This window comes from Carcharodon carcharias, chromosome 10 (assembly GCF_017639515.1).
Source record: "Carcharodon carcharias isolate sCarCar2 chromosome 10, sCarCar2.pri, whole genome shotgun sequence".
In the NCBI taxonomy this organism is placed as follows: domain Eukaryota; kingdom Metazoa; phylum Chordata; class Chondrichthyes; order Lamniformes; family Lamnidae; genus Carcharodon; species Carcharodon carcharias.
Window position 1 is genome coordinate 75,339,249 of NC_054476.1, and position 24,372 is coordinate 75,363,620.

Genomic DNA, 24,372 nt, shown 5'->3' on the forward strand with positions numbered 1-24,372 from the left:
ATACAAGGCTGCCAGATTTCCTTCCCCAAAGGACATGAGTGAACCAGGCGAGTTTTTACAACAATCTATAGTTTCACGGTCATCATCACTATTACAAACCTTTTATTCCAAATTATATTTTTTAGTAATTGAATTTAAATTTCCCAGCTGCCGGGGTGGGATTTGAATTCACTTCTCTGGATCATTAGTCCTGGCCTCTTGATCACCAGTCCAGTAACATTATAACTATGCTCCTGTAATCCAGATGGATCTGCAGTGTTTAACTCACCATAAGTTATGGAATAATTTATTCATGAAAAATAATGAACTAACATTTCTATAGTGCCTTTTATGGCCTCAGGACATTCCATAGAACCAAAGAAAAGTTACGGTGCAGGAAGAGGCCATTCAGCCCATCATGCCTGCACCGGACAAAATGAGAAAAAAGAAACTAGCCACTCATTTTTAATTCCACTTTCCAGTGCCTGGTCCATGGCCTTACAAGTTACAGCACTTCAGGTGCAGATCTGAGTACCTTTTAAATGATTGAGCTTTTCGGCCTCAACCACCAACTTTGGCAGTGAATTCCAGATGCCCACCACCCTCTGGGTGAAAAAGTTTTCCTCATGTCCCTTCTAATCCTTCTACTAAGCACCTTAAATCTATGCCCCCTGGTAACTGACTCCTCAGCTAGGGGAAACAAGTCTTTCCCATTTACCCTTTTTAGGCCCCTCATAATTTTGTACACCTCAGTTAGGTCATCCCTTAGCCTCCCCTGTTGTAAGGAAAACAATCCTAGCCTATCCAATCTCTCCACATCGCTGCAATTTTGAAGCCCTGGCAACATTCTTGTAAATCTCCTCTGTACTCTCTCCAGAGCAATTATGTCCTTCCTCTAAGGTGGTGACCAGAGCAGTACACAAAATTCCAGCTGTGGCCTAAACAGCATTTTATACAGTTCCATCATTACATCCCACTTTTGTATTCAATACCTTGCCCAATAAAGGAAAATGTCCGATGTGCTTTCTTCTGAAGCTCTTCAAAGTGAAAGGAAATTTTGTAATGTTTAGAAATTATGATGACTAATTTGTGCAAAGTAAATGAGATAACAACCGGTTAAACTGTTGTTGAGATGTTGGTTTAAGGATAAATTTTGGCCAGGGAGAACTCCCCTGCTCTTATTCAAATAGAGCCATGGAATAGATACTGCAGTGTGCAACTGAGTTATACAGACCAAAACAACCTCAGGTTCAATAGCTAAACTGTGTTCAATTAGCTCATCTGTAAGATCACACATGACAGAGTTTGCCAGTTTCAGTAACTTCAGGGAACTCGGAGGGGGAACAAAAAGTGGAAAATTAAATGAGCAAGAAGTGTCTTTGATTACATCATGAGGTGAACTCCAGAACCAGTAATTACCACTGAAACTATACTCACAACATATCCTTCCACTCAAATTAGTGCCTCTAGATCACCAACTTTATTTCTAATGCTAAGCACATTTAGTCTTCATCATCAATCTTGCCCCAGTTCATACTGCAAACAGCCAATTTTTTTTGGTGGTGCATTTAGGGCTCTAGAACTCTTCCAGCTTGGAGTTGAGAGCACCGGTTTGTAGTGCGCATTCTGGAACTGCACAATCACCACATATACTATTTCCCACTCCATCATGATGGTTAATCAGCCACTACCACTGAAGGCTGAAATTCCAACAGCAATTCGCTTCAGCCTCATTCTCATGGCTTAAGGCTTCACTCTGAACACACTCAAATACAATGAGTAATAGCTGTAATAGTAAAAGCTGGCTAATTATATGAGGTTAGAACATATTTTACTTAGCAGTTATGATGATCTGGAATTCACTTCCTTAAAGGCTGGTGGAAGCAAATTCAATAGTAACTTTCAAGAGAAAACTGGATAAATAGTTGAAAAGGAAGCATTTGCAGGATTATGGGACAGCACACTCCAAGAGCAGGCACAGGCACGATGAACCAAAGGGCCTTTTTCTGTTCTGCATCATTCTATCATGGAAACAAAATCATCCCATTTACTTGTCTGTAGAAAATGAGGTATAGATCAGTGGCTGGACAAATATGCCCATTATTTCAAGGGCAATGCAGCGCAAATATAGCAGGAATTCAACTCTGATGATCAATTGACATCCTGCCTGAAACTCCTGGGAGCTTTATCCATCGCTGTACACAATTATGGCCTTGTCCATATCATAAACCTAGCTCACTTCTTCAAACAATGGAGGCTTAATGGCAAAACTAATTATTACTTTAAAAAAAGCTCCAAATTGTCACCCAGATGGGATGCTTGTAATTACATGGAACAGCTCAGCTCATTGATCAGGTTCAAACACGTCAAATGATCTCCAAGTTGTCCATCAAGGACAATTGCAGCAATCAACCTCCATACATCAATGTCTTGTCCTGAGATGTGTACAGCTGGCAGGTGATATATATTCTCTACAGCTTGAAAAATTAGTTAATAGTGCCAGGACTTTTACTGTATTCACCAGCAAGAAAGAATCCAACAAATAGTCCATCACAGGAAAATCTTTAACAAAAGCAGAATTATCTGGAAAAACTCAGCAGGTCTGGCAGCAAGGGCGGAGAAGAAGAGTTGACGTTTCGAGTCCTCATGACCCTTCCACAGAACTGAGTCATATAAGGAGAAGGGTGAAATATAAGCTGGTTTAAGGTGGGGGTGGGAGGTTGGGTGGGGAGAGAGAAGTGGAGGGGGGTGGTGTGGTTGTAGGGACAAGCAAGCAGGATAGGAGCAGATAATCAAAAGATGTCACAGACAAAAGAACACAGAGGTGTTGAAGTTGGTGATATTATCTGAACGAATGTGCTAACTAAGAATGGATGGTAGGGCACTCAAGGTATAGCTCCAGTGGGGGTGGGGGGCATAAAAGATTTAAAAATAATGGAAATAGGGAAAAGAAAAATTTATATAAATTATTGGAAAAAACAAAAGGAAGGGGGAAGAAACAGAAAAGGGGTGGGGATGGAGGAGGGAGGTCAAGACCTAAAGTTGTTGAATTCAATATTCAGTCCGGAAGGCTGTAATGTGCCTAGTCAGAAGATGAGGTGCTGTTCCTCCAGTTTGCATTGGGCTTCACTGGAACAATGCAGCAAGCCAAGGACAGACATGTGGGCAAGAGAGCAGGGTGGAGTGTTAAAATGGAAAGCTACAGGGAGGTTTGGGTCATTCTTGCGGACAGACCGCAGGTGTTCTGCAAAGCGGTCGCCCAGTTTACGTTTGGTCTCTCCAATGTAGAGGAGACCGCATTGGGAGCAACAAATTCAGTAGACTAAGTTGGGGGAAATGCAAATAAAATGCTGCTTCACTTGAAAGGAGTGTTTGGGCCCTTGGATGGTAAGGAGAGAGGAAGTGAAGGGGCAGGCGTTGCATCTTTTGCGTGGGCATGGGGAGGTGCCATAAGTGGGGGTTGAGGAGTAGGGGATGATGGAGGAGTAGACCAAGGTGTCCCGGAGGGAATGATCCCTATGGAATGCCGCCGGGGGGGTGTAAGGAAGATGGGTTTGGTGGTGGCATCATGCTGGAGTTGGCGAAAATGGCAGAGGGTGATCCTTTGAATGCGGAGGCTGGTTGGATGATAAGTGAGGACAATGGCGACCCTATCATGTTTCTGGGAGGGAGGAGAAGGCGTGAGGGCGGATGCGTGGGGGATGGGCTGGACACAGTTGAGGGCCCTGTCAACGACCGTGGGTGGAAAACCTCAGTAAAGGAAGAAGGAGGGCATGTCAGAGGAACTGTTTTTGAAGGTAGCATCATCAGAACAGATGCAACGGAGGCGGAGGAACTGAGAGAATGGGATGGAGTCCTTACAGGAAGCGGGGTGTGAGGAGCTGTGGGAGTCGGTAGGCTTGTAATGGATACTGGTGGACAGTCTATCACCAGAGATTGAGACAGAGAGGTCAAGGAAGGGAAGGGAAGTGTCAGAGATGGACCACGTGAAAATGATGGAGGGGTGGAGATTGGAAGCAAAACTAATAAATTTTTCCAAGTCCCAACGAGAGCATGAAGCAGCGCCGAAGTAATCATCGATGTACAGGAGAAAGAGTTGTGGAAGGGGGCCGAAGTAGTACTGGAACAAGGAATGTTCCACATACCCCATAAAGAGACAGGCATAGCTGGGGCCCATGCAGGTACCCATAGCCACACCTTTTATTTGGAGGAAGTGAGAGGAGTTGAAGGAGAAATTGTTCAGTGTGAGAACAAGTTCAGCCAGACAGAGGAGAGTAGTGGTGGATGGGGATTGTTCGGGCCTCTGTTCGAGGAAGAAGCTAAGGGCCCTCAGACCATCCTGGTGGGGGATGGAGGTGTAGAGGGTTTGGACGTCCATGGTGAAGAGGAAGCGGTTGGGGCCAGGGAACTGGAAATTGTTGATGTGACGTAAGGTGTCAGAGGAATCACGGATGTAGGTGGGAAGGGACTGGACAAGGGGAGAGAGAAGGGAGTCAAGATAACGAGAAATGAGTTCCATGGGGCAGGAGCAAGCTGACATGATCGGTCTACCGGGACAGTTCTGTTTGTGGATTTTGAGTAGGAGGTAGAAGTGGGCCGTCTGAGGTTGGGCAACTATCTGGTTGGAAGCTGTGGGAGGAAGATCTCCAGAGGAGATGAGGTCAGTGACAGTCCTGGAAACATACCGCATAACATCCTCCGCCATTTCTCGTTATCTTGACTCCCTTCTCTCTCCCCTTATAAAATCGCTTCCCACCTACATCCGTGTTTCCTCCGACACCTTACGTCACATCAACAATTTCCAGTTCCCTGGCCCCAATCGCTTCCTCTTCACCATGGACGTCCAATCCCTCTACACCTCCATCCCCCACCAGGATGGTCTGAGGGCCCTTAGCTTCTTCCTTGAACAGAGGCCCGAACAATCCCCATCCACCACTACTCTCCTCCGTCTGGCTGAACTTGTTCTCACACTGAATAATTTCTCCTTCAACTCCTCTCACTTCCTCCAAATAAAAGGTGTGGTTATGGGTACCCGCATGGGCCCCAGCTATGCCTGTCTCTTTATGGGGTATGTGGAACATTCCTTGTTCCAGTCCTACTCCCGCCCCCTTCCACAACTCTTTCTCCGGTACATCGATGATTACTTCGGTGCTGCTTCATGCTCTCATTGGGACTTGGAAAAATTTATTAGTTTTGCTTCCAATCTACACCCCTCCATCATTTTCACGTGGTCCATCTCTGACACTTCCCTTCCCTTCCTTGACCTCTCTGTCTCAATCTCTGGTGATAGACTGTCCACCAATATCCATTACAAGCCTACCGACTCCCACAGCTACCTTGACTACAACTCCTCACACCCTGCTTCCTGTAAGGACTCCATCCCATTCTCTCAGTTCCTTCGCCTCCGTCGCATCTGTTCTGATGATGCTACCTTCAAAAACAGTTCCTCTGACATGTCCTCCTCCTTCCTTAACCGAGGTTTTCAACCCACGGTCATTGACAGGGCCCTCAACCTTGTCCGGCCCATCTCCCGCGCATCCGCCCTCATGCCTTCTCCTCCCTCTCAGAAACACGATAGGGTCCCCCTTGTCCTCACTTATCACCCCAACAGCCTCCGCATTCAAAGGATCATTCTCCGCCATTTCCGCCAACTCCAGCATGATGCCACCACGAAACATATCTTCCCTTCACCCCCCCGGCGGCATTCCATAGGGATCGTTCCCTCCGGGACACCCTGGTCCACTGCTCCATCACCCCCTGCTCCTCAACCCCCACCTATGGCACCTCCCCATGACCACGCAAAAGATGCAACACCTGCCCCTTCACTTCCTCTCTCCTCTCCGTCCAAAGGCCCAAACACTCCTTTCAAGTGAAGCAGCATTTCACTTGCATTTCCCCCAACTTAGTCTACTGCATTCGTTGCTCCCAATGCGGTCTCCTCTACATTGGAGAGACCAAACGTAAACTGGGCGACCGCTTTGCAGAACACCTGCAGTCTGTCCGCAAGAATGAGCCAAACCTCTCTGTCGCTTGTCTTTTTAACACTCCACCCTGCTCTCTTGCCCACATGTCTGTCCTTGGCTTGCTGCATTGCTCCAGTGAAGCCCAACGCAAGCTGGAGGAACAGCACCTCATCTTCCGACTAGGCACTTTACAGCCTTCCGGACTGAATATTGAATTCAACAACTTTAGGTCTTGACCTCCCTCCTCCATCCCCACCCCCTTTCTGTTTCTTCCCCCTTCCTTTTGTTTTTTCCAATAATTTATATAGATTTTTCTTTTCCCACCTATTTCCATTATTTTTAAACTTTTATGCCCCCCCACCCCCACTAGAGCTATACCTTGAGTGCCCTAGCATCCATTCTTAATTAGCACATTCATCTAGATAATATCACCAACTTCAACACCTCTGTGTTCTTTTGTCTGTGATATCTTTTGATTATCTGCTCCTATCACTGCTTGCTTGTCCCTACAACCACACCACCCCCCTCCACTTCTCTCCCCCCACCCAACCCCCCAACCCCACCTTAAACTAGCTTATATTTTACTCCTTATATCGCTCAGTTCTGTTGAAGGGTCATGAGGACTCGAAACGTCAACTCTTCTTCTCCGCCGATGCTGCCAGACCTGCTGAGTTTTTCCAGATAATTCTGTTTTTGTTTTGGATTTCCAGCATCTGCAGTCTTTTCTTTTTATCTATAGGAAAATCCTTTATTTTTATCACAATACCATCATATTGCATTTACCCATTACACTTGCTGCACACTTGCACCACTTCGCAAGTCTCACACCCAAATTTGAAGGTCAGAATAACGTCTAAAATAATACAATCGTTGTCCTGGGCTCTGTGGTTGATAAATGATGTAGAATTTGAAGCCTTATTGATTTTGTCACATAGAACCAGAGAGATCTGTAAAGTCACATCGGACATTTCTTAGGCTAATATTATACGAGTTGAAGTTTTACCAGGCTTATTCAGAATGAATGCATTCCCCTGTGCATTTGGTATGAATGTGGCCATTACCAGGTTTCTTACTGAGTGATATGTGGGGTTCTGAATAAACATGTCACTGATAATTTGCTTTATTTTTGGCAGTCTTTGAAGTTTTCTGTCAGTAGCTTTGCGCTCTTTGATGGGAATCCCTGTGGACTAGAAAGCAATGCTTATTATCTATTCCTCTGGGAGACTTTCAGCTCATGTTCAGCTTTGGTAACTCAGCGGAAAGCTGTAGATCAGGCTGGTCTGCAGTGAAGGATATGTGCACACAGTTAGATTCAATTTCAAAAGCACATTACCCAAAAGCTGCACGATAGCCAGGATCAGCACATCCTGATCACTCATTCACCAAAACACCCCTTTGTAGCTTCAAAACATTTCTCTCAGTATACAGTCAAAAGGTGAATGCAGTAGGAAAGAAACGCTCCACAAACACTACATTAATGAAGCTATGTTTTCAAAAGATAAATTAAAGCCTTACTTTTTATTGTGTGAAAGAAATACTGTGGAAGCTGGAAATGAAAACAAAAAGATACTGGAAATACCCGGCTGGTCAGATGGCATCTGTGGAGAGAAACAGAATTAAGGTTTCAGGTCAAGATGATCTTTCATCAGAATCCTTCTGAGGTTCAGAGTACTGATGGAAGGTCATCTCGACCTGAAACGTTAACTCAGTTTCTCTCCATAGATGCTGCCTGCCTTGCTGAGTATTTCCAGCAGTTTGTGTTTTTGGGACAGAAAGACAGATTTGTATTTTTATTGTGCCCTTCACACACTTTCCAAAGCACTTCACAGCCAATTAAATGTAATGTAGGAAACACGGCAGCTGACTGTCGCACAGCAAGGTCCCACAAACAGCAAAGTTACAGATAACCTGCTTTAGTGATATTGGTTGTCACTGTTAGCTTTCAAAGTTAATTCATACATTGAGAAAAGAACTGATTATAGGTAACAATACAGGTCAGGTGATGACCCGACAACAGATGTGACTAGTATACCTGGTTATTCCACTGATTTGGTGATCAGTTGAGTTTGAGGTAGACAGCAACAGCCATAACATCACAGCCTAAACTGCATAGAAACCACAATTTCTTTTTCCCAAACAAGGAAAATCAAGGGAGGAGTCTCCACAGGTTTATTTTGCAAATCATCTGGTGGCTAGTTATGGAGCAGCAAAAGCTGAAAGCCAGTCCCTACCTCAACCTTTTGTGGGGGGAAACTGACACAATGGAGTGAGGAAAAAAATTATATTACGAAAGAGAAACCTAGTAGGCTTATTAGGCTGTAAACTGGTGCTGACCCATCTCCAGCCCTCTCCTGACCTGAGCTCTCATCAGGAGATGCTACACTAATATCTGGTCACACTGCATGATGAATCAGTTGAAGACATAACTCTACATGAAGCCAATACATCACCATCACCACAAGAATGTAAGGGTATTAGTAAACCATTGTAGTGCAGCAGCATTAGCATTTCAGTCATCAAAGTGAAGTGGCATGGGGGTGTGTGACACTTTCACACTTTACTTTCACTAGCCCCACAGGAAAAACTCCTCAGTGGTATAATTATAGATCTTCTTCCTCCCTAATGTGGGTTGCCTCTACAGAGGGAGTGTTTTAAGCTGTGTAATGCCATGTTGAAGTCCTCTTTGATCACAGGTTTTGTCACTGGCGGTGGTAGTGGTGGGAGCAGTTTGCGGTCATGTATTAGGAGCATGGCACTGGAAGCATCACACACAACATTAACATGCACTATGTTTGATTTCTCCCTGCTGTGTGAATAAGCCAGGATGACAACTCTGTAATCCATCAGCTAAATAAATGTTGCACAACTTGAGAGTCCTGCAGTTGCTGTTAATCGGTAACTTATTTTCCATTACTCCCTTCCCATATAGTAGAAAACTTAAAAGATAAAAACAAAAAACAAAAAACTGCGGATGCTGGAAATCCAAAACAAAAGTAGAATTACCTGGAAAAACTCAGCAGGTCTGGCAGCATCGGCGGAGAAGAAAAGAGTTGACGTTTCGAATCCTCATGACCCTTCGGAGAGTATTGAGCAGGGGGGAACCCGATTGGTGCCCGATTGGGTCCATGCTGCCATTTTACGAGGGTGGGCCAATTAAGATCTGCCCAGTGTGATGCGTGATGCTCGCCTGGAAGCACTGAGCGCTCCCTGTGTGGGCGGTGGGGGTGGGAATTCCCAGAGAGGTTCCCTGTGCTCTTTTGCAGGGGTGCCTCAGGGAGATTTGTTTCAGTGCTAAAGTTTTAAATAAAGATTTTTAAAGCTTTTAAAACATGTCCCCTCATGTGACACTATCACATGAGCTGGGACATGTCAAAGAATAAAAGTATAAATTTTTATTATATTTTAAAACACTTATGAAACCTCACCTCGCCCGTGGATGAGGTTTCATGATAAATGCAAAAGCCGCCTGGGCTCTTCGCCTGCCCGCCAACCTTAAGGTTGGATGGGCAGCTCATTAAATTGAATTAATTAGGTTTTAAATGGCCTTAATAGGCCTTTGACAGCTCGACGGGTGCGCAGTCAACTCGGCTGTGTGCCCACCGAACTGAAAATCTAAATGACATGCAGTGACATCGGGACGCCCGACCGATGTCGCTGCGTGTCATTTTACACGTCGGCAAGCAGGCCCCACCCCCGCTCGCCGATGGGAAAATTCTTCCCAATGGGATTTTACACATTAAAGAGAGAAAACATATATCAAGAAGGATGGAAGGTTATGGGGGTGTGAGGGTGTTACATCTTGAAAGGTACACCATGTAAAGCAGCCTTGGGGAAAATCCTCTAGCCACTTTTGCAGAAGTCTGCTGTGCCCAGTAATTAAAGTTGTGTTAAAAGCCTTTGGAATTCCACGGTTGGGTGGGTGCTGTGGTAACCTTGCTGGACTGCTTATTTAAATTTAAAATCTATTTTGGACCGTTGCCTTAAAGGGTGTGTGTAGTTGGGAGTTAGGTTAATTAGGAATTTTGGGATTTGTTATAGTATTAAATAACTGTATTCCTTTGTATGTGTTTGAATTCTTTTCTTCTGTTAATAAATGTTTAGTGGTATTAGTGGACTCACTACTTCTGAATTCAGTGTACAAATATTCTCATAATACATACAATTTGCAAAACCATTATGATAGCATGGCAAAGTTTCTCTTGTGGATTTGGTCTGCCTGGCACATATCACCTGCCACATCAGAACAAGTCTCATGATAGAACAATCTATTGACACTTACTTAAATATAACACATAAAGGAAGGCCTTTTGGGGATAATATATTTCTCTTGGTCCCTTGGATCTTCCTCTTGTCTCTCCCCCTTCCTGTCACCTAGTCATGTTAGCTTTGATTCTTTTCTCTTGGGTACTTGAGCCTGTGCTAATTTCTACCCCAACCTATCACTATTTCTCTACCTCTCTACTCTCATGACACCTTTCCAGGTTTGAATGCTCCTCAAATAAGCCCATAGTTATCCTCTGTAACTCTCTTACACTCACTGAGGGCTAACATCATTAACCTCCCTCCCATCCTGTTCACCTCATGCACCACTACCACTGCCACTGCCACCTGCCGGCAGATCAAACTTTGACTTTCTTTTATTGAATTAATTTTTAGGATATGGCATCATTGGCAAAGCCAGCATTTATTGTCCATTCCTTAGACCGGGATTTTCCGACCCTGTTGCGGGTGGGACCCACCATGGGTGAGGTGGCACACCAGCGAAAGTCTGACTTGTGGCGGGATGGGAAGATTCTGGCGGCAGGTGGGTGCGGAAAATCCCGCCCCTAGTTGCCCCTGAGGAATTGGTTGCAAGCTGCCTTCTTGAGTGGCTGCAGATTGTATGATGCAGGGTCTCCCACAATGTGATTAGATAAGATGTTCTTGGATTTTGGGCCAGTGACAATTAAGAAATGGCGGTATATATCCAAGTAGAGGTGAAGAACTTCTCTGCTTTTCCCTCCAGAATGTCCGTTCACTTGTGAACAAAGCCCTTAGTACCCATAACCTTATGGCGATGACCGTTTTAATATTCTGGCTTTGAACGGAACTTGGCTCATGGACAGTGACACCTAGCTTTATCAAAGCATCCCATCCTAGCTGGAGTTTCCACCTACCCAAACCGCTGTGGTGGTCTGATCCTCATGACCAACTATCTCCTCAGTCTCTCCCTTTCTCCTCAGACTTCCCCTCAGTTGGGCACTTCGAATGATTCCATCCCTTCACTTCATCTTTAAAATAGGTGTCTACTCCCCACCCAAGGCACACCCAGTCAACACTCCATCATCATTGTATCATCAAACTACCAGGATGCTAAAAAGAAAACTAGATGTTTGTTGGTCTTTCTTTGTCTCATAATTCCATGTTCCTCGGTACTGTCAATGCCATATCCAAATGTTTCCTTATTACTTCACCAATCACACTGCTCTTCCAACCGCATTTCCCATGGAGTCTGTATTTGGAAAAACTACTCCTCCAAATCACTCATATTTACACTTTCAAACTCTCAATTGCTCAGCCTTTTGCCTGCCATTTACCATGCAGCTTTTCTTCTTCTTTAACTCCATACTTCTGACCCTATATCCCCTCTATCACAGACTGCCAACTTACACTTCCATAATAGTGGCTGTCACCGCACCTGCCTCAGTCCATCTGCTGCAGGAACCCTCATCCTTGGCATTTGTCCAACCCAGACTTGGCTATTCCAATGCTCTACTGGCCCATTACAGTAAACTGGAGGACATCTAGAATACTGATGCTCGTATACTAACCTGCACTAAATCCTGCTCACACAGCACACCTGCCATCACTGGCCCCTACTAACATCTCAAATTTAAAATCCTCATCCATGTGTTTATATTCCTTTGTGGTCTTGCTCCACCCGCCCATAACTTCTCCCAACTCATGGTTCTCTGACTTTGGTCTCTTGTGCATCCTCAGCTCCTTTTACCTCACCATTGGTGATTGTCGAATCTGCTGCTTTGGTCTGATGCTCTGGAATCCCTTCTCTAAATCTCTCCACCTCTCTCCCCCTCCTTTAACATTATTCTTCAAGCCAATCCCTTTAATGAACCTTTTAGTCCTTTTTTGGATCAGCATTCATTTTCTCCTTGAGCTTTTTGAAGCCCTCAGGGATTTTCTTCCTACATTATAAGTACTTTACAAATGCAAAAAGGTGCTGTACATTAGCAATTTTAGGAGATTTTGAATTTAAAATATTGTTAAAATTATTAGTGGCACATTCTATAACAATTAAATTGATGACCACTGTGGGCAGTTTAACTTGCACAATCTTGGCTTCTGAAATGTTGCACAACTCCCTCCCTCAAGCTGCACCACATGTTCAGCATACTCTTGCTTTATACAGGACTCTTCCCAGAGTTACCTGGAATGGATTACAGTGCTCAAACTCCCTCACACTCAGGTGCAGACTAAGAAGAAAGGACGTTAATTATACTGTCAATCACTGATGAGATTGCAGAATTATTCAGCTGAGCCATGCTTGTCCAGAAACAGTCAAAATCCCCCAAGGGGCCGTGATCTATCAGCTATGATAGAAGAATTGTTCATTGCCTGTAACTATTCATGTCTGACAATACTGCCATGCCCATATATGTGACGGGAGCTGACAGACTGATGTTCCTGAGCCAGGCAGAAAGGCCCAGTCTGGATATTATAGGATTAAACTGAGTCAGAGAGATACATCTGAAGTAGTTTCTTCAGTTACCTACTGAAACTCACTTACCGTTGTAAGCAGGAATTTAAAAAGAGAATTTAAACATTTCAGCACATTGGAGTTCCAACAATATATGGTGCAATGCACTAGGGGATAGGCACAAGTTTGACAATTGCTTTGGTTCTGTGGTGGCAGATTCAATTCTGAGTGAGAAGGCTGTGGGTTCAAGTCCCAGTCAAGGACTTGAGCACCAAATCTAAGGTAACATGCCAGTGTAGTACTGAGGGAGTGCTGCATTGTCAGGGGTGTCATGCTTTAGATAAGACAATAAACTGAGGCCATGTCTGGCCTCACAGGTGTATGTAAAAAAATCCAAAGCACTATTCAAAAAAGAGTGGGAGAGTTACCCCAGTGTCCTGGTCTAAACTTATCATTCAACCAACATCGCTAAAACAGATTATATGATCATTATGTGAGATCCCGGCTGTGCACAAATTGATTTCCAGGTTTCCTATCTTACAGCAGTGACTATAATCGAAAATCTACTTTGTTGGCTGAAAAACACAGACATCCTGAGATTGAGAAAGGTGCTATATAAATACAACTACTCTTTTTCTTTCAATTCTGAATCTGAGCCATGGCATTGTGGGGGGCCACAAAGTGGAAGCAGGGCAGCATCTCATCAACAGGGAGGACAAATGGCATCAGCAGATACAGCGAGCATGACTAAAATAATGTAGATAGAGAATCTGGATCCACTGCCTCGGGTCAAACAGGCAGGGGCCAAAGGAAAAGAGTGGGATGATTTGCATTGTTCCAACAAACTATGTTCCATTACAAACAAAAACTCAGCAAGAAAGATTCATCTGTAGCTTGCTAGGGAAGTATTAGGTTAAAAGAAGAGATTTATAATGTTGCAAAGAATAGTAGTAAGTCTGAGGGTTAGGAGAATTTCAGAAGCCAGCAAGAGGTGACCAAAAAGTTGATAAAAGTAGAAAAAAATAGCATGAGTGTAAACAAGCCAGGAATATTAAAAAAAATTGTAAGAGCTTTTACAATTAATGTAAAAAGGAAGAGAACCTAATGTAAACATTGGCCCATTCGAGGCAGACACAGGAGAAATTATCACGGAGAATGAGGAAATGACAGAGACATTGAACAAATATTGTGTGACCATCTTCACAGCAGAAGAGACTGGGAATCGGGAGGAAAACTCTCTGCTGGTTGGAGTCATACCTAGCACAAAGGAAGATGGTTGTGGTTGTTGGAGGTCAGTCATCTCAGCTCCAGGACATCACTGCAGGAGTTCCTCAGGGTAGTATCCTAGGCCCAACCATCTTCAGCTGCTTCATCAATGACCTTCCTTCCATCATAAGATCAGAAGTGCAGATGTTCGCTGATAGCTGCACAATGCTTAACACCATTCATGACTCCTCAAATAATGAAGCAGTCCATGTCCAAATGCGTCAGAACCTGGACAATATCCAGGCTTGGGCTGACAAGTAACATTTGCACCACACAAGTGTCAGGCAATGGCCATCTCCAATAAGAAAGGATCTAACCATCACCCCTTGATGCTCAATGGCATTATCATCACTGAACCTCCCACTATCAACATCCTGAGGGTTACTATTGACCAGAAGCTGAACTGGACTAGCCATATAAATACTTTAGCTACAAGAGCTGGTCAGAGGCTAGGAATCCTGTGACGAGTAACTCACCTCCTGACTCCCCAAAGTCTGTCCACCATCTACAAGGCACAAGTCAGGAGTGTGATGGAATACTTCCCACTAGCCTGGATGAGTGCAGCTCTCAAAACACTCAAGAAGCTTGACACTGTCCAGGACAAAGCAGCTCGCTTGATTGGCACCACATCCACAAACATTCACTCCCTCCACCACTGACGCACAGTAGCAGCAGTGTGTACCATCTACAGGATGCACTTCAGAAATTTACCAAGGATCCTTAGACAGCACCTTCCAAACCCATGACCAATACCATCTAGAAGGACAAGGGCAGTAGATAGATGGGAACACCACCACCTGGAAGTTCCTCTCCAAGTCACTCTCCATTCTGACTTGGGAATATATCGCCATTCCTTCACTGTCGTTGGGTCAAAATCCTGGAACTTCCTTCCTAACAGCACTGTGGGTGTACCTGCATCTCATGGCCTGCAGCGGTTCGAGGCGGAAACTCACCACCACCTTCTCAAGGGCAGCTAGGGATGGGCAATAAATGCTGGTCCACATCCCATGAATGAATTAAAAAAAGACAAATTACATACCAGAAAGAAAGGGTAACCAAGAAGCCAATAAGAATGAGGGGCTGAAAGTAATTAATATTAGCAGGAAAAAATGTACTGAAGCAACTTAAGTGGCTAAAGCTGACAAATCCCCAGGACATAATGGTCAACATGTTGTAAAAAAACACTGGTTGTAATTTCCAAAATTTCTTAGAAACTTGAATGTTCAGAAATGTAACACCGCTATTCAAGAAAGGAGAGAGAAAACCAGGCCAGTTAGCCTGACGTCAGTCATCAGGAAAGTGCTAGACCCTTATTAAGAGTGTTTTAACCATCTTAGAATATCAAAGTATGATCAGACAAAGTCAATATGGCTGTACGAAGGTAGATCGTGACAAATTAATTACTAGATTTTTTTTTCTGGATGTAATTAGTAGGATAGGTCAAGGGGAACCAGTGGATCTAGTCTACCTGGATTTCCAAAAGGGATTCGATAAGGTGCCACACCAAAGCTTACTTGGAAAGATAAGGGCTCATGGAGTTGTGCGAATATATTAGCATGGACAGAGGGTTGGTTAATGATATAGGAAGCAGAGAGTAGGGATAAATAGGGCATTTTAAAATTGGCAGGCTGTGACAAGTGGAGTACCGCAAGGGCCTCAGCTATTTACAATCTATATTAATGACTTAGACAATGAAACAGAGTAATGTATCCAGGTTTGTTGATGATACATAGTTAGGTGGGAATGTAAGTTGTAAGGAGGACACTGAGGCTGCAAAGAGATATGGACAGGTTAAGTAAATGGGAAACAAAGATGACACTTGGAGTATAATGTGGGGAAGTGTGACGTTATTCACTTTGAACAGAAAAGTAGAATATCTTTTAAAAGGTGTGAAACTTCGTGTTGATGTTCACAGAGACTTGGGTGTACTTGTACGAAAGCACTGAAAATTAGCCTGCCGGTACAGGAAGGAATTAGGAAGGTAAATGGCATGTTGGCCTTTATGAAAGTGGACTGGAGTACAAGGATAAATAAGTCATGCTTCAATTGATAAGAGTTTTGGTAAGACCACACCAGGAAGACTGCGCACAGTTTTGATCTTCATACCGAAGGAAGGATATACTTGCCTTGGAGGTGGTACAGCAAAGGCTTACTAGATTAGTTCCTGGCATGAGGGGATTGTCCTATGATGAGGCGTTCAGTAAATTGGGCTGATACACTCTGGAATTTAGAAGAATGAGAGGTGACACATGGGAGACACTGAGGTTGTTTCCGCTAGCTGGGAAATCTAGAAAAGGGGGCACAGACGCAGATTAAGGGGCTGATTATTTTAGGCCTGAAATGAGGGGAAATTTCTTCGCTCAAATGATTATGAATCTTTGGAATTATCTATCCCAGAGAGTTATGATTCTCAACTGTTCAATATATTTAAGGCTAAAACAGACAGACTCAGTCTCTTAGGGAATCGAGGGAAATGGGGAGCGGACAGGAAAGTGAAGTTAGGCAGAAGTTCCGCCATGATTGTATTGAATAGGGGAAAGGCTTGAGAGGCCATATGGTCTAATCTTGCTGCTTTTTCTTATGTTCTTAAGATAGCTCTCCCAGCATAGGCATGATAGGTTGGATGGCTTCCTTCTGTACTGTACGATCCTATGTCACAAGAGAACTTAATTCTTGTGCCTTCATTTTTTTCCCACAAACTACTTGCCCCCTCCCTGTAGCCACCATCACCCACCCACCCTCCCTCATCCTCCCCACCAACCCCTTCCCCCTCCAATCCACCAAGCTTTATCTCCATCTTGCTAGTCAGACTACATACTGTAGCTGATTGGTTCCTAGATACCTTCCAGTGATGTTATAACTGGCTCTCGGACAGATGGGTGGCACAGGGTATAAGGCGTGGGGCATGAGGCAAGGAGCAAGAGAAATCTACTTTTTCTCTTCCTCTGGCAAAGATCATTAACGTGATACCTTGCTTATTTTATTCATTCATATGATGTAAGCTTTGCTGGAAAGTCCGTTTGTTACCCATACCTAACGGCCCTTGGGAAAGTGTGCTGCCTTCTGGAACTGTTGCCATCTATGTGGTGACAACACTACAACAGTGGTGTTAGTAAGGGTGTTCCATGATTTTGACCCTTCAACAATGAAGGAATGACGATATAGTTCCAGGTCAGGATGGTATGTGGCTTGGAGGGGAAGTTGCAGGTGGTCATGTTCCCATGCATCTGCTGCTCTTGTCCTTCTAGGTGGTAGAGGTCATGGCTTGGAAGGTGCTGCCGAAGGAGCCTTGGTGAGTTGCTCCAGTGCATGTTGTAGATGGTACACACTGCTGCCACTGTGTGTCAGTTGTACTGGGGGTTATTTTTTAGGATGGTGGATTGGGCTGCATTGTCCTGGATAGTGTCAAGTTTCTCAAGAGCTACACTATTCCAGGCAAATATAGAGTATTTCATCACATTCTTGACTTGTGTCTTGAAAATGACGAACTGGCTTTATAGAGTCAGAAGGTGAATTACTTCCCAGAGAATTTCTTATTCTTGTAGACACAGTATTTATATGGCTGGTCCAGTTAAATTTCTGGTCAATGGTAACCCCCAGGATATTGAGGGTGGGGAAGTTAGCGGCGGTAATGTCATTGAATGTCAAAGGGAGATGGGTAGATTCTCTCTTATTGGAGGTAGTAATCACTAGATATTTGTGCAGTGCAAATGTTACTTGCCACTTATCAGCCTAAGCCTGGATGTTGTCCAGATCTTGCAGCCTGTGGGCACATTGCTTCGTTATCTGAGGAATTGTGAATAGTACCGAACACTGCAATCATCATTAAATGTCCCCTCTTCTGACATTATTTTGAAGGGAATGTCATTTGTGAAGCAGCTGAAATTGAGCCTTGGACACTACCCTGAGGAAATCCTGCTCTTAGCACTTTGCTTTGGTCATCAAACAGAATTGGTCTAACACCTTTGAATTGCAACCCAAGGAGACGAGGTGATTGCCCAATTTCAGAACTTCAAAAGCTAAAAAGGAACTGAGATAGGCCCATTAGGAGCAATGGGGCGGGTCGATGCTGCAACTATTTGTAGGGCTTCTCAGGCATTTGAGAATGAACCTGGATGTCTGCCTAAAATTCCAATCCCAACTCTGCGAGTTGGCAAACAGAAATCAAAATATCTGGATGACTGTTAGCTTCAGACTGACAGGAGTAAGGATGGGTTGCTGAAAGAAATCAAATTCAGATGTTGGTTAGGAACTAGGAACCTGAGCCAAAAATGTGACATTTATCACAATCATCTTAAAATGCAAGAAATTGTCTTTTTTTCCTTCATGGCAGTGAACATGAATCTTTAACCCTTTCACTGTGACAAAACCTACATGTGCTTGCCTAAACTGATGTAGCAGCCTCAATTTTCCCTCGCTCTGCCCTGCTTGATTTCTCCACTTTAGAAGATATATCACAGCCATCTAAGAGTTAAGCTTTGGAGTGGAATGAACAGAAAATAGATATAATCAAACAGCACATTCCTTCAGTTGTTTGTTATAGGCAGAGTTAACCAGCTCGCGCTTGCAAAACATCTGTTAGATGTTTTCCCACGATTGGGCAGCACTTGCTGAACAATCCTGAGTGTGCTAACAGCTACATTAACAACCAGGTTAAAACAATCAGTTGAGCTCGTAACATGCTTATTTACATTTGCCTAAAGCAACACACATTTATATGCAGAGACCCATTCCCTGCAAACAAAAGAAATATGTTCAAGCCTGACTCCTTTTTCTAATTACCCGGGAGCTAAAATTCCATGTTGCATTCTCCATGGCAATGCCTCAGCCAATCAGAGTTGACTTGTCAACCAATCAGCACTCTTTTCTCCTGCAGTATAAATCGTTGTGATCGTTTGAAATTTGGCATTCTTGTGTTTCGTCTGGTGAGTGCAAGACGAAAAGCTTCAGCAATGTGTTTCTCTTTTCAGCAAAATACAATTTTGTTGCAAATTTTAACACAACTATCGTTGAATGAATGCTTGAACGATCGATGACAGCAACAGTCAAAAATAGCACGCAACTAGAAGTGACAGCTGTACTGAGGCCTCCTGCAGTTACATCTGGATGGTAAAGAAATTATTGCTATGACTCGGTGGTTTTCCGTCGGCAATTCCCTGTTTTTAGCATTTATCCAACCAAGTTCCCTCATGTACCACAATGCACAGTTAGTGTTACTGACACAATAGCAGTATTGATATTGCATTTTAAACTACAAAATTGATCTGCTCCCACAGCAAGGGAAGGAAGTGCATCACAGACAGAGCACGGCTACTGATACTCTGCTGTGTCAGTAGCACTGAATTAAGTTATATTTCAAATCACTGACACAGCAAAACAAATTGCACTCAAATGCACTGACACAGTAGGGAATACCAATACCAAACAACAACATTGTACTAATTCAGTGTTATGGACACAGCAGGGGAATTGATATACTACTGTAATGATACAGCAGAGTACGTGATATTCCAGTAATACAGATCCAACAGGGTAAGCGATGTGCCAGTATTATAATGATACTATAGAGTAAAGGCTTTGGTTATGTTAATAGATCAGTAATCCAGAAGCCTGGACTAATGAACCAGAGAGACAAGTTCAAATCCCACCATGGCAGCTGGGGAATTTTAATTCAGTTGATTAAATAAATAAAATGGAATTAAAAAAAGCTTTATCATAAATGGAGACAATGAAACTACCAGAAATTTACGAAAAAAGAAACAACTGGTTTGTTAATGTCCTTTGGAAAGGGAGTGCCATCCTTATCTGGTCTGGCCTATGTGGCTCCAGACCCACAGCAATGTGGTTGACATTTAACTGCTCTTTGAAATGGCTGAGAAAGCCGCTCTGCTGCAAGTCAAAGGTTTGGGCATTAAATGCTGTCCTTTCCAGTGATGTTCACATCCCATGAATTAATAAAACAAAACTCCAGCGTTGATGACAGTGCAGAGCAAGGGACACTCCAGTGTTAGTGACAGGGCAAGGTATGTTCACTCCAGTGTTCATGGCAGTTCAGGGTGAGACTCTCTCCAGTGTTAGTGACAGTGCTGGGTAAAGATCACTTCAGTGTTAGTGACAGAGCAGGATAAGTTTCACTCTGTTGCTGGTTAGAGTGCAGGTCAAGGGACATTCCAGTGTTAGCGACAGTGCAGGGTAAGGGACATTCCAGTGTTAGCGACAGTGCAGGGAAAGGGACATTCCAGTGTTAGCGACAGTGTGGGTAAGGGACATTCCAGTGTTAGCAACAGTGCAGGGGGAGGGACACTCCACTGTTCGTGATAGTGCAGGGTATATTATACTTCAAATCACTGACACAGCACAATAAATTATGCTTCAGTGCACTCACATAGGGCAAGTTGTATACCAAAGTCACTCAGTAGGGTTTGTGCTACTTCAGTGTTATGGACACAGCAGGTGAATTAATATTCCTACTGTTGAAGATACAGCAAATTAAATAATATTGTAATGTTTATTACATTCCAGTTTGATAGATACACCAAAGAAAGGAATTCTCCAGGACTAGTGATACAGCAAGGTGAAGAATAGACTGGTGTTTTTGCCATCATAAGATAAGGGATCTCCAGTACTGGTAGCACTGTATGGAAAGGGTCAGGTGTTGGCAACATTGTCATGCGAAGATCTCTCCAGTGTTAGCAATACAGCAGTAAATGACACTGGTCATTTAGAATGATACAGCAAAGCTTTGCAAACCTCAGATAAAGGTCTGCAAAAGAATCACAGGGAGCAATAAAATTCTGCTGTCCTTACCTGCACTTGTACTGGGTGTGGCAAGTTTCTCAGGTCTGTAAAAAATAAAAAATACATCAATTTGAGAATAAAAATGATCAAGAGGTTCTTGTTATACTTGCTTGCACTTTGCTTCAAGAGCAATTCCCAAAAAACCAAAGAAGCCCTCCATCTCTATCATGCCTGCACACCACATGAGAGAAATTTTCCTTCAGCGATACAGCATCTTAAATCTGTAAATATTTTTCTTTGGTATGCTTGAATCGCACAAAGATTTCCAGACTTTATCAGTGTGTGAAATTTTGAGCAAGGGTGCAGGCTGCTATGAAATATCAATGCTACTGGCAAATATATGCATTCAAGGTCCTTTGGTAGTAATATAATGCTTCAAACATGAGCATGATTACTAGTCAGGTTGGCTGAGGGCAGAGGGGGTTTTGTTCAGGCAGCACTTGATACTCTTAGGAGGTGAAAATGTTATGTTTAATAACTGGAACATTATAGCTTTTTGCAACTTGTCTCAGATTAAAACCAATAATAACGTCCACAGATTTAAACCTGTCCTTCAAGGTCCAAGCACACTGTGTCAGATTGATGTGTGAAATAAACATAAAGTTTAGCTAAAGTAGGGCTGAGTATACATTACTCATGTCGGAAGAGGAAGTCAGCCCCTTGGCCTGCTCTGCCATTCCAATAGATCATGATTGATTTGTGTCTCAATTCCATTTTACCACCTTAGCTACATATCACTTGATGCCCTTACCCAACAAAAATCTAACAATCTCAGTCTTGAAAGCATCGATCGAACCAGCATCCCATAACCTTCTGGGGAAGTGTTTCAAATCTCTACCACCTTTTGTGTGAAAAAGACCTTCCTGGTTTCTCTCAAGAAAGGCCCTTGGTTCTTGATTCCCCACCAGAGAAAATAGTTTCTCTTTATCTACCCTATCAAATCCATTCAACAGTTTAAACAACACAATCAGATCGCCCCTAAGTCTACAAGCCATGTTAATACAACTGTCCTCTAAGCCCTGGGATAATTCTGGTGAATCTGCACTCCACCAAGATCAATATGTCTTTCCTGAACTGAAAATAATACTCCAGATTGGGTCAGACTAATTCTCTACATAAGTGAAGTAAAACTTATCCACTTTTGTAATCTATGTAGAGATAAGTATGCATCACAAGCAGTATGTATCCTGCACTGAAGGACTGATGTGCAGGTGAGTAGATATAATTTTCCCTCATTTATCTTTCTATGGATTGGGGCATAGTGGTAATTACATCTCTTCCAAGTGATAGCTTTGTACATTTAATATAACATACAGAAATAACTTCCCCCACAAAAGGTGCTGTACATTTAGAAAATCTCATATATACCCAAGGTAGAATGGATATGACAGCCATACAAGACAAAATTAAAATCAATGACAGGTTAGATAGGGGGAATCTCTGTGATGAATGACTAATAGCACCCCTGCAGGTATCAAATGTGATCGACATTTACTGTTTGAAGTGACAGTGTCACTTAGGTAGTCATTACATTGTCAGATAGAAGCACAGGGATAAAAACCAACAACAGAACAAATTCGCTAAATGACTGACAATGAGAAAAGGTGAGAAAGAGGAGTTTGGAAGGGGAATATCCAAAATTCTTGATGATGTTGAAGGGATAGCTCATATCAATGATTTGCAGATTGCCATGGGAAAATTGTTTCAACTTCGAACCCTCCTGCACCCTGGCTGGAATGATCTTATCCTACTGTAAATCCTGGTTGGAGAGCAATGACATGACTCGCCTTTCCACAGTTCAAAATGTTCTTATGGTTCCCTGCAGACGCCTATCAAATTTCAGTACCTCTAACAAGACTGACTGTGAAAATACTTAATTTCACTTCAGTCAGTAAATTTGACAACCTTATCCAAGCAGGTATTAGAAGCACTGAAATGCCATATATGGAAACACTGAGCAAAGTCAATACCTTGGGCAAGAGACTGACAGCTGAAATGTTTTCGTTGTGGTGTGCCTGACCTCACCAACTGAACCCATGCACATTGCAATAACTATTGCCCAGAAAAGCTACCAAAAGGGAACAGCAATAACTACCTCCATGGATTATCTAGGTAAAGCTGCCACCAATCAGACAGCAATGGAACAGCAGAATTAAAAAGTACTAGATCCCTTTAGGGAAAAAGATGATTTCACAAACAGTGACCCACACCTCAATTTCCACATTAATGCAAGGTAGTTTGCAGGCCCATTGGATACGGATGCTGTGTCCTTTGGAATTAGGGCACAATTGTTACTATTCCCGTGCTAACGCGGTGTGGTGCAGTCCCTGTTATTTCAAATTCTATAAGCACAAGATCAGCTGGGATAAGCTAAAATGTGAGTGGTAAGAAAAATGTTCAGTGAAGATCTTTTATTAATATGGAATGCGGCATCATACTTGCTAAATCACAATATCATTTCATGGGAGGATTGGGGCATAGTGGTAATGTCATTGGATCCAGAGGCCCAGGCTAATGGTCTGGGGACAAGGGTTCAAACCCCACCATGGCGCAGCTGGAATCCAAATTCAAGTAATAAAACTGCAATTGAAAGCTAGTCTCAGTAATGATGACCATGAAACTACTATCAATTGTTGTAAAAACCCATCAGGTTCACTAATGTCCTTTAGGAAAGGAAATCTGCCATCCTTACCTGGTCTGGCCTATATGTGACTCCAGACCCACAGCAATGTGGTTGACTCTTAACTGCCCTCTGAAATGGCCTAGCAAGCCACTCAGTTCAAGGGCAGCTGGGGATGGGCAACAAAGGCTGGCCGCGCCAGTGACGCCCACATCCTATGCAAAATAATAAACTTATAAAAAAACTATCACCACAGGGTCGCCATTGCCTCTATGATCAGATGGAATCTGTTGGGTGATCCACAGTGAAAGGAAAACTCCTCACAGACAGGTTTCTGTCAGCCTTGTAGGTAGATCCACCAAAGTACAGTCCAGAACAAGGTGGCATAAAAATAAGATAGCCGCTAATCACAACAAAAATTAGCAGGAGTTAGAGAATTGTGCAGATGTGGACCTTGCTGCCACTTAGAGTGCTGCAGCAAATGGCACTGATTCATTTAAGGGGAGCTTGAAGCATCCAAAAGGGAGAGCCAGTTAGGACGAATGGCCTGGTTCTGCTCGGTCAAAGCCATGTTTTAAATCTCTGAAATAACTCTAAAAGGTCAACGTATCAGCAATTTGTTTCCGGATAATCTTACTGAGGCAGCTTCAGGCATAAGGATATTTCTTCAGGTTGTAGGCTCAAAAATCATCTGGGTAGCTCTTATACATGGACTACAGAAGACTGAATGAGGTGGCTGTTAAAGTCAAATACTTGATGATTGAAAAATGTAACTCATTAGAGTTTCTGTTGACATGAGCACACAGCATTTGGCAAGTGACTGTACCTCCTGACAGTAGGCGCAAGATGGTGTCTCACTCCAGCTGTGGGTTGCTCCAGTTCAAAGTTATTAAAATGGGGAATGCACGGCATTCCACTCCTTGCTACACTGGTTTACAATTGTTGTGTGGTATAACGGGATAGGAAGGCTGGAAGGACATAATGCGGTGTATCAATATGCCAGCTTGTTATGAAATAAATTCCATTCTATATTCCTACATGCACAACCGTAT

At 43.3% G+C, this 24,372-nt stretch overlaps 1 protein-coding gene across 2 annotated transcripts in view; it reads right to left on the bottom strand.

Moving 5' to 3' along the window:
• Nucleotides 1-24,372, bottom strand: part of dgkza (diacylglycerol kinase, zeta a) — a 328,455-nt gene that overhangs the window by 41,956 nt on the left and 262,127 nt on the right. For both annotated transcript variants that reach the window (XM_041196989.1, XM_041196988.1), the window contains one exon: nucleotides 20,710-20,744. In XM_041196989.1, the coding sequence (XP_041052923.1) occupies nucleotides 20,710-20,744 (35 nt within the window). The remainder of the gene's footprint in view (nucleotides 1-20,709; nucleotides 20,745-24,372) is intronic.